Consider the following 10,144-nt stretch of genomic DNA (forward strand, 5'->3'; position numbering starts at 1 on the left):
CAAAGAGAGAGACTTGTGGGGGAAGAAGCTCTTACCGGATCAAGGGGTTTTTTTTTTTTTTTTTTTTTTTGTTTTGTTTGAGGTTTGATTATAGCTGATCGTGCACTCGCAGACGTCAATATGTCAAAGAGAGCTGAGCCTGGCTGTCTCTTGTCTGTCTGTCTGTCTGTCTGTTTGTCTGTCTGTCTGTCTGTCTGTCTGTCTGTCTGTCTGTCTGTCTGTCTGTCTGTCTGTCTGTCTGTCTGTCTGTCTATATCCCACGCCATTATCATTCATCATCGAGGCACAGGGACGGGGAAGTGGGGATGCAACAGGGAGCCAGCCAGGGGACATTTGGGGGTTGGGAGGGAGGGGGGGGGAACAAGCCGCTGTAGATCCTTGGCGGTTGATAGGAGGTCAGCGAAGGGCGAATGGGAGGGGGCCGGTTTTGGGTGTCGCATCTCGCCGACGGCCCTGGCTTGGACTGGTGTGGAATTTGATATCAATCTTATCAAAGATCGATCATGTTGAACGACAAACAAACAATCTTGGGGGTTTTTTTTTTGGTTTTTTATTTTTTTTGTTTTTTTTTGGAAAGGGGGGAAAGGGGGGTTGTTTTACCCCGTTGTACGACTCGAAGGAAAGCGAAGATCTCGGCATTGTGTTTGAACGCAGGTCTCGGCATTGAGGGTTTGTGCTCCGCCCCGGTGGAAAGCGGGAAGGCCGGGAAAAGGAAGGCCGGGTGGTCCCGGTTTGCGGGGGTGACGGCCGGGATGGATTGCCCGGTTGGTCGGGGCCAGCAGCACGTGTTGGGAAGGAAAAACGGTGGTTTTGTATTCGACCGGTCGAGAACACGTTATGGGCATGAGATGAAATGGGTTTAAGAGTTTGGCTGTTTCGCAGTACCTACCGCCCTGTTTGGGGTGGTCAAATACGGCAGCAGCCGGTGATAAGGTTGTGGTGAGGTGGTGAGATGGTGAGATAGATAGATAGATGGTGGGGGGCCAGCTCCGGAGGAGGAGCGAGAGACTCGAGACCCCAGGTGTGGAAATCGTTGGGTCGTTGGGGGCAATGGTTGGCTTCAGAGTGACAGTTCTCCAGCGTCCGTCTCTCTCCCCGCAATGTCATCACGATATAAGGGCTGTCTAGTCGCATTCCTCAGTCCATGTCAAAACCACTTCTGCATCTGATGATGGCCCAAAAGGAAGAAAGACATGCAAGAGAAGCTTTGGAGCTCTTGGCCCACCCGCTAGGTCCCGTTTTAGGACGCTCGCCCGACCGAGGCACCGTTTATCTTGGCCGCCGCCTCCCCAAAGATAGGCGTTCCCCGCTTTCAACTTCTGGCACTACCGCACATCAGGAATGAGGCCAGACAGGATCAGGCCGTTCATCCGTCTTCGTAGGGGTCATTGCCACCCAATGACGGACGGCCTGTTACTTGATAGGAAAACTTAATTGTATTCCTAGAGTGCTCCCGGATCGGATGACCGTGTTCGTAGCGCCGCCGTCATCGCAAAAGTCTCAAGAGATGTGTGGTGGGTGGCAGAGATGGAAAAGATCTCGAAAAGAAAAAAAAAAAAATTCCATAGCGGGTGGAGACGGCCGGCTTTTACACGGTGGATATCGCCGCCGTCACACAACTTCGCACCGCTTCGGAAGCCTCCTTTTTTTTTTCTTTCTTTTTTCCTCTCTTCTTTTCTCGCGCAACACCGCAGGAGACACAGAAACCAGCCTCTTGGGGGCTGATACACTCCGAATCCAAAAGTGCTGGGCAATGGGAGTGGGGGAACAGCTACTGGAAAGATACGGTACCACCCACACCTGCGGGCGGAAGCTGCATGTTCGCATGGCATTGGCGCCGCCGTCACCAATCCTGCATCTCATCCCCACTACGCCAAGCCTATCGAGACATCATGTTCCATGTTTCCCAGGCAAGCTCGCCCCGGTGAGGGTGGCGGGACCTGAGCCGTGATGCGTAGCGAGAGAGATGGATGGATGGGCAACCCTCCAAGTTGCCCTAGTTTCCCCAGAGATAAGGGATTTTTTTTCTTCTGGGAAATACTTAGCGTGTACAGCCTGCACTCAGGGTCCCCGTTTTCCCAGAAAAATGATAAAAAGATGAATCGCCGCTCCCGATCCCTCGATGCCACCTCGTGCCTCCTCGAGCTCTTCTTTTGCAGCAGAAGCAGCACGAGAGCTTCGGCCCTGACGGTGATCCTCGACCTTGACGTCGCCAGCCACGGCCTCCCCCATCAGGCTGACCCTTAGGAAAAAGCTTGTTTCTCCCCTTCGGCCTCTTACTCATCAAGCCCAAAAAAGACTCCACCACACAGGATAGGTTTTTTGAAGCTCCCGTCACTCCGCACCACCATCGTCGAGACCGTCAGCTGCTCGCCCCCAAGCCGAATACCCTTATCCAACACCACACCCCGACTCACCTGGTAGAGAATCGGACATCATGGGTTGGAAAGACAACATCAACCAACGGGTTGCCGCCAGCTCGGTTGGCTACTGGTTTCAGTTGGAAGGATCTGGACATGTGAGCCATCTCCGATGAGAGGGAGCAAGAGAGCAAGAAAGACCCAGAGTTCTTACAAGCAATGTCAATAAACAGCCCAAGGAAAGAAAGGGGTCCCAGTTCCTCACCGAGTTCCGTGCCGGCCTTGCGACTTTCTTCGCCATGGCCTACATCATCGCCGTCAACGCCAACATCGTTGCCGACAGCGGCGGTACTTGCGTCTGCTCCAACGGACCCAACAGTGCAGATCCCTACTGCAAGATCACCAACACCTCCTCACCTCTGTTCAACCTTGATTACCAGCTCTGCAAGACCGAGATCAAGAAGGACTTGATCACTGCCACTGCTGCTACTTCTGCCATGGGAACCTTTTTCATGGGTCTGCTCGCCAACCTGTATGTTTCTTTTTTTTTTCCCTTTTTTTTTTCTTTTTTTTTTTATAAAAAAAACCCCCAGCCAAAGATAAAGGGGGGTGATGTATGGAAGACTGACTGACTTCGTTCTTTGCGCAACCAACAGGCCAGTCGGTATTGCTCCTGGTATGGGTTTGAACGCCTACTTTGCCTACACCGTCGTCGGTTTCAACGGCGAAAACAGTGTTCCCTTCCAAACCGCTCTCACGGCTATCTTCATTGAAGGATTCATCTTCTTCGCTCTCGCTCTCCTCGGCATGCGCCAATGGCTCGCTCGCGCCATCCCTCGCTGCATCAAGCTCGCCACCTCTGTCGGTATCGGTCTGTTCTTGACAATCATCGGTTTGACTTACGCTCAAGGTATCGGTCTCGTCCTGCCCGGACAGGCCGTGCCCATTCAGCTTGCCGGCTGTCTCGAGGCTGACATTGCGGACGGCAAATGCCCCGACAGCGTCAAGATGCGCAGCCCCATGATGTGGATCGGCATCTTCTGCGGCGGTGTCTTCACAGCTATGCTCATGCTCTACCGCGTCAAGGGCGCCATCATCGCCGGTATCATTCTCGTGTCCATCATCTCTTGGCCCCGTGGCACCCCCGTCACCTACTTCCCCTACACCGAGCTCGGCACCAACAACTTCAACTTCTTCAAGAAGGTTGTCGACTTTCACCCTATCCAGAACGTGCTGAACGTGGTCGACTTCAACATCTCGGGTGCGGACGGAGGTGCTTTTGGCCTCGCCCTCATCACGTTCTTGTACGTCGACATCCTGGACACCACGGGTACGTTGTATTCGATGGCTCGTTACGCCAGCCTCGTCGACCCCGTCACCCAGGACTTTGAGGGCTCCACCATCGCTTACATGGTCGACTCGATCACCATTGTCATCGGCGCCATCTTGGGCACCCCTCCCGTCACCGCCTTTGTCGAGTCCGGCGCCGGTATCGGAGAAGGCGGCAAGACCGGCCTCACGGCCATGTGGACAGGTCTCTGCTTCTTCATCTCCATCTTCTTCGCCCCCATCTTTGCGTCCATCCCGCCCTGGGCCACCGGCTGCGTGCTCGTCCTCGTCGGGTCCATGATGGTGCAAGCCGTTGTGGACATCAACTGGAAGTACATTGGTGACGCCGTGCCAGCCTTCATCTGCATCGCCATCATGCCCTTCACCTACTCCATCGCTGACGGTCTGATCGCGGGCATCTGCCTGTACATCCTGATCAACTCGCTTGTTTGGATCATCGCCAAGGCTTCCGGCGGCAGGATTGTGCCGCCCAACTTTGAGGAGAAGGAGCCCTGGAGCTGGAGCCAGACTGGGGGTGTCATCCCTCCCTGGATGAAGAGGTTGGCGAGCGGCAAGAAGGATTTCTGGAGAAAGGAGCACGAGATTCCCGGCAGCCCTGCTTCCACCGAGGGGGTGACGGAGAAGATTGAGGGAAAGGATGCTGGGAGCGACAAGGGGGTGAATGCTGTTGCTGGCGAGGGCAAGCCTGAGAAGGTTGCGTAAACCCGGTTTGCTGCGGGAGGGAGGGCGTTGGATTTTTTAATTTTGCTTGTTGAATCATCATGAGAGTGTTTTGGAATACGGTGGGTTATATATATATATATACATATTGGTTTTAATGGATGGATGGATGGATGGGTGGGTGGGTGGGTTACCATGTCGACATGAGTGAGGAAAGGGTTGAGCTTGATACCCCTGATGCAATGAGAAAAAGTTTGGAATGATGAAGCATTGGAAATATGCTGTCCAGCTGTTGTTCATCAGATGAACATGTGTTTTGAGCTGTTTTGCTGTTTGCTGTTTGCTGTTTGGCGTCCGTCCATGCGTTTCCATGACAGCCAGGAAACGCGGTGGTTTGTCTGTCCAGCTAGTTAAAAATATACCACCTGACTTTATAAAAGTTTGCTTGCCTTTTCTCGACACCCGACGCCGGCGTTTGATGGAGCCTCTTTCCTGGCGTGTATGGCGATGGCGATCCAAAAGCAAAATTGATGATCTGGCTCTTGGATGTCGATGGAAGTGGTGAAGCCTCGAATGGGGACAATGTTTTGCTTTTTTTTATTTTGTAAAAGATCGTCGTCGTCCAGTTGGGCAATTGAGAGTGAGTTGAGTGATGGGAAACCTCCCGGCCAACCACGACTTCCTCACGTGCTCTGTCTGTACTTTTGCCCTTAATAAACCCAGACCGCTTGATTCGAGATTTTCTGCTTTGGTGTCAAGGGGAGATATAAATCATTTCCTCCCCGCATCTTCGAAATACTTGGAGACTTAGCAATGGGGTTTGATCCCACACAACAAATCACTGCACGTACATCATGATGATATCGTTGCCACCAACACGCCAAGTACTAGCCAGTAGAGCATATTCTCATAAACCCCTACCAAAAAAAGAAATCTATGTAAACGTGCAAATGAGTATACGCCCCTATCCTGCCTGTTTCCGTCTCAGTCCCGCCGTTGCCGTGGCCGCGCGCTCTATTGTTCTCTGTGAAGGGGGGTATCAAATGATGTGAAACAAAAAAAAAAAAAAAAAAAAAAACCAGAAAATCCTTTTTTTCCGTTTGTGCCCTTTTTTTTTTTTTCTTTTGGTGTTACCGGCGATGTGCAAAGTGATGATGATGCATAGCAGTGTCCAGAACCAACAAATGAAATAAGCCAAAAGCTATGCGGTGGAAAAGGATGTTTAAACAGATAGAGCGCCTGGTGAAGAATGCGAGTTGTTCCTGTTCCGTCTCGCCTCGTCGGCACGCATAGCCTTTTCTAGCTCGGCGGCTTGACGTTCGGCATCGGCACCTGTCATGGGTCGACCGAGTGTCAGGTAACCGCCGTCCTCGCCCTCCAGCGACATTGGTGTGACGGGTCCGGGACTGCCGAGCGGTGCCAGACGAGGGGATTTCGGCTTCGTCTTCAACTGACTGGCACCGAAGAACCCATCAGGCCCTCCGATGGCTGCTGGAAGAGCAGCACTGTTAGCTACCACTGACCTCGCAGCCATCGTGGCCTGCGCAACCATGTCACGCTGGTATTGTTGGATACGGCGTTTGACTTCAGAGCCGGATCGGGCATGCCCTTGTTCCCGACGCAGCTTTTGCCCCTGAGACTCGTGGCCAGCCGAGGAAGCGGGCTTTGCCGGTGTCGAGGGCCGCTGCTGCTGGGAACTCTTGCCGTGGCGTCTCTCCCAGTTCGTGGGGTAGTATTTTCCAAGAGGTAGCGCAATGCCAGCGTGGTGGCCCATTGGGATATACGACGTTGCGGGGGTGTGAGCAGTGAGCGCAGTTGTTTTCGAGCGCTCAGAAAAGGGGAAGTGATCGGTTTCGTTTCTGATCGAGGTGCTCATGCTCATGGACAAGGGGCTCGCCGCCCGATTGGTCGTGGACTCGGCAGCCTTTTGCCAGGAGTATTGTCTGGCCATGTCGGCGTCGTTGTGGAATGGATGGGGAATAGTGACCCGGGATTGGGGATCTTCGTGGAGAGGGAAGTATCCTCTGTATTGAATGAGCGTTCAAGTCGGCACACGATTGGCCCGGTGGTGGCCAGATTGACTTGGAGTTCAGGGGATCTGCTTACCCAGGGATATCACCTCGTCCTGACAAGGGGGCCGGCGGAAGCGAAGCGTCCACACCCGTAACAGTATCGTGTCTGCGAAATGATGGTATCTCGATGGCAATTGGCCTGCTTTTGCTGCTCGAACTTCCTTGGGGTGTGTCGACTGATGGACCTGCCACATCGGCGGAGAAACGGGCCTCGGAGTTGATATCTATACAGGCAAGTAATCAGCATGATGCAAGTGATCTCGTGGCTGGTGAGTGAGAAAGCTTGACTGGAATGCTATGTATGACGCAGTGGGGGCATGGAACAACCATTGCAACATCAACGGGGTTTCAATGGAGACGGCTCGGGAGCCGCCGAAGCTGGCCGCTCCGGCTTTAAGCCTGTAGTGGGACGCCTGGTCCGCTGCAGAAAGTCTATTGTCCCCCAAACAAGACGGCCAAAGAACCAGGAGGGGTTAAGCGTTGACGCAACCGCTTCAGCACTGATGCAACCGACGCATGTCTCACTGGAGAGTAGCGTTTGACGGCACCCACGCCGCTGTGAATGCAAGCCACGCCATCCGAAGCCGCCCAGTCAGAGATGTTGACTCTGCACCCCGGATTTGCTCGGCATTCCACCATCATGGATCGAGGGGAAATTGGGAATTCGACCCCAGGAGAGGGTATGGGCTGTGTCGGGGTTGAATAGCTGCTGGCCGTTTACTTGTCGGCTGAGAAATGTCGAGGTAGTCAATGGAGGACAATGCGAGCTAAGGTATACGTACCGGCAGTCTGGTCAAGGGAAGCCGTGAAGTTGGAGGTAACACTTCGAGTTGGCGGGTTCTCGGTAGCTGGCGAGAAGGCAAACTGATCTTCGGAGCTCGATGATGCGCGAGAGCAATGGGATGCTTCCGACGAGTCTGAGTAGGTTCGTCGATGCATGGCCTGCCGCCTCAGCTGTAGAGGCAGCCTCCACGACCGGTCTGTCACAGATCGCTTCATGGCGATGGATGTAGAGAGTGAACTTTGCTGGAGATTGGTGTCGTCGATCGTTCGAGATAGAGGATCAAGTTTGAACTATTTGAGGGGCTGTGTGATGATAACACCCGGAGACAGTTTGTTAGCAAGAGAGATTCTGACTTTCTGTTGCCACACACGTTCGTCCGACGTCAAAGATCAGATAAGAAATCGAAGATATCTCTGATGCAAGACGTGTAGGTGTGGAGAGAGCCCTGCCCTATGGGTGAAACGTCCAGGGTTGCGGAGCGTCTCCTGCCTCAGAACCTCCACTGACAGGAAGGTTCGACCGGTCTCGTCCACACGCTCAACATCTCGAAATGTTCCACAGGGTCCAAACTTTCTCCTTGCAGTCCGCATGACAGGTTGGATGACGCCCGTCACCCACGGTTCGGTCATACAGATGTCCCGCCACTCGCCTGTGTAAGTCAAACCAAACCCACATACCGGTGTCCAGTGAGCTAATCAATGTGCGCTGCTGGCAGGTTCTCCGTGGATACACAACCCGAGCATACATGTGCGTCAGAAGTTCGAGAAAACAATGGTCAGAGTGGGTGGTCAATATCGGGTCGGTCGCAGTCGGTGACGTTCGGGCTTGCGGTCGAAAAAGGAGGTGGGTTGCCGAAGAGGAGGTGGATTCGACGACGGCAACGGTTCGAGGATGATTACAAGCAAGTGAACAGTCTGGGAACTGCCTTGTTGTGATGTCGACCTAACCGTCTGGGTTCAAGGTCATGTGTGTGTCAAGCTGGCCTGCTGACAACCCTCTAAACAAACACCCCTCGCCTGGGGTCGACAACACCAAACTGAGAAGCGCAGCGAAGAGAAAGAAGTGCCAGGGAGCCGCATGGAATTTATGGTGGGGGGAGGTGAAGCTTCGACCTGGTGTATCCCGCTGATACTGGCGGTTCGCTGAGACGGACGAGGGACGGTTGAAGTTGCATGGCAGGGAAAGGGAAAATGTGGGACGACGCGAAACCGCAACCCAAGAAAGTTGAAGCCGCCTGGGAACACGGCTGTATTCATATCTCTTTCCAAGAAGCCCAAAGCTGCCGGTGGTTGGGGAAGTCGGATATGCTCCATACCTATCAACAAGGGCAAGGTTCCTGCATCCTCACTGAGAGTCCACTCCCTCCGCCCCTCCTCCCTCCTCCCCCTCACTCACCTTCTTTTTCCACGTCGGTCCCTGATACCCTGACAACCTGTTTTTGACGGTTGTACTGTTACTTTCTTTTATGAGATCCCTGTCACTGAACCCTGATGACCCGCCACACGTTCAGGGAGCCAGGGTCCGTCCGGGCCGCCTCATGTGTGTGTGGGACACCTGGGTTGCGGTGATGGGGCTATATCGCAGTTATAACGTCACGCCCACCATCGCCTGTACGTGGAGCAAAAGACAGGGTGCAAGAACACAATCCTAACGTCTTATATCGACGCAGGAAGTCTATGTATCCGATCACCCACATCGGGCCTCTCACATCACGCCGAAATACGATGCTGTAGTCCTGAGCGGCGCATTTTCAGAGACACAAGAACGCAAGACCGGCCTGGTATATGTACATACAGGGATGGATATCTCGCAAAATCCCATGGCCATAACCCCACAGCACGCTAACGCAGTCCAAAACGGAACGAATGTTCCTTCTGTCGCCTCTTTCTTTTTTTCTTGTTGTTCGTGTCCAGGTGGAGATGACTGACGATCCTCCCCAGAGCGGATGTGGCGCTTCTTCATTGATAATGCCATCAGGCTATCAGCGCATATCCAAGCCATTTTCATGAGAATTTGCCTGCACTACAGATGCGTTCCGACCTTACTATCTATGCCAGTTCACCAATTCCAGACCGTGAAGACACGCAATGTGACTCCCTTGCCCTTAGGGGAAGAGGGCTGACGACAGCTTGATCGCTGCGAACATTGTGAAGGAGGGGTGGGGTACGCAACTTCAACAAAGACGTGCAGCCATGCCATCCAACGTTTGGCTGGGAACGAATACTGCTACATTCCCTATCGTGGCCGGCTGCATATGCCGTATAATATCGCTCATAGCGACCAAAGAAGGGTCTGTCAAGCAAGCGTTGAGATAGCGGCTTTTAGGCGCGAATGCGCTTGGTGGGAACAGTCTGATACGTGTGGACAGCCGCATCCATCGCCAAGTGGTAAATGCCCGGCGCCCGGTCGAGTGTCTGCCAAGCGGTAAGGCTCCGTGGGCTCCTCTCTCTGATGCAAGGCCCATGGGTAATCGGCATTGCTAGTCCGGAAGCAGAAGGGAAGCCCGTTCCTTGGGAATATGGAATGCGAGCTTCCATGCGAGTCTTCCTATCCAGTTGTTGTACATGGGACCGACAACTTCACAGGAGTAGCTAGTCTCGCAAACCTGGACCCGGCGCAGTGGTTGGCCATGGTGAACGTCTCAACACCACGGTCAGGACCAAACCTCGCCGGTTGATGGGCGCCGCTTCCGAATGCGAGGCCCGGCACCGGGGAGACATCACACGCGGGGGTTCGAGCCAGGTATCCTGGAAGTGATCTGGTCATAATGGTTCGATCCGAGCGGGTTGGTTATCTCTGTCTAGCAACCCAACGGGCGGTGCATTGCCGATCTCTCGTGGATCCTCTACATTTCTTCCACCTTTATTTTTTTTTTCTCTCCGTTTGAGCGTTCACATATGTCTTGCTCGCTGGTTCGG

General features: G+C 53.6%; 3 protein-coding genes across 3 annotated transcripts; 1 reads left to right on the plus strand and 2 right to left on the minus strand.

Moving 5' to 3' along the window:
• The first annotated feature begins 614 nt into the window (after positions 1-614).
• Positions 615-4,416, plus strand: QC763_121180 (uncharacterized protein). The gene is made up of 3 exons (XM_062908708.1): positions 615-2,518; positions 2,594-2,892; positions 3,017-4,416. Exons 1-3 carry the CDS (start codon positions 2,438-2,440, stop codon positions 4,410-4,412), a joined length of 1,776 nt encoding a protein of 591 aa, XP_062771830.1. The 5' UTR covers positions 615-2,437; the 3' UTR covers positions 4,413-4,416.
• Positions 4,417-5,285: 869 nt separating this feature from the next.
• Positions 5,286-8,431, minus strand: QC763_121200 (uncharacterized protein). Its single transcript, XM_062908709.1, has 3 exons — positions 7,225-8,431; positions 6,477-6,666; positions 5,286-6,394 (listed from the first exon to the last, which is right to left on the minus strand). The coding sequence occupies exons 1-3, from the start codon at positions 7,439-7,441 to the stop codon at positions 5,593-5,595; spliced, it is 1,209 nt and encodes a 402-aa protein (XP_062771831.1). The 5' UTR covers positions 7,442-8,431; the 3' UTR covers positions 5,286-5,592.
• Positions 8,432-8,935: 504 nt separating this feature from the next.
• QC763_0025050 (uncharacterized protein) lies at positions 8,936-9,233 on the minus strand (the record flags this gene model as incomplete). The annotated part of the gene is made up of 2 exons (XM_062905435.1): positions 8,936-8,953; positions 9,021-9,233. The coding sequence occupies 2 exons, from the start codon at positions 9,231-9,233 to the stop codon at positions 8,936-8,938; spliced, it is 231 nt and encodes a 76-aa protein (XP_062771832.1).
• Positions 9,234-10,144: the final 911 nt, after the last annotated feature.

Source organism: Podospora pseudopauciseta, chromosome 1, assembly GCF_035222475.1.
Source record: "Podospora pseudopauciseta strain CBS 411.78 chromosome 1, whole genome shotgun sequence".
NCBI classification, from domain to species: Eukaryota; Fungi; Ascomycota; class Sordariomycetes; order Sordariales; family Podosporaceae; genus Podospora; species Podospora pseudopauciseta.

What these genes read in the sequence shown, in the direction of transcription:
- QC763_121180 (XM_062908708.1), top strand. Translation starts at nt 2,438, where the DNA reads ATGGGTTGGAAAGACAACATCAACCAACGGGTTGCCGCCAGCTCGGTT. An exon ending in AGTTGGAAGGATCTGGACAT is followed by an intron (nt 2,519 to 2,593) that starts GTGAGCCATCTC and finishes GTCAATAAACAG; the next exon opens with CCCAAGGAAAGAAAGGGGTC. An exon ending in ATGGGTCTGCTCGCCAACCT is followed by an intron (nt 2,893 to 3,016) that starts GTATGTTTCTTT and finishes CGCAACCAACAG; the next exon opens with GCCAGTCGGTATTGCTCCTG.
- QC763_121200 (XM_062908709.1), bottom strand. Translation starts at nt 7,441, where the DNA reads ATGAAGCGATCTGTGACAGACCGGTCGTGGAGGCTGCCTCTACAGCTG. An exon ending in TTCCCTTGACCAGACTGCCG is followed by an intron (nt 6,667 to 7,224) that starts GTACGTATACCT and finishes TTGCCTGTATAG; the next exon opens with ATATCAACTCCGAGGCCCGT. An exon ending in GGACGAGGTGATATCCCTGG is followed by an intron (nt 6,395 to 6,476) that starts GTAAGCAGATCC and finishes CATTCAATACAG; the next exon opens with AGGATACTTCCCTCTCCACG.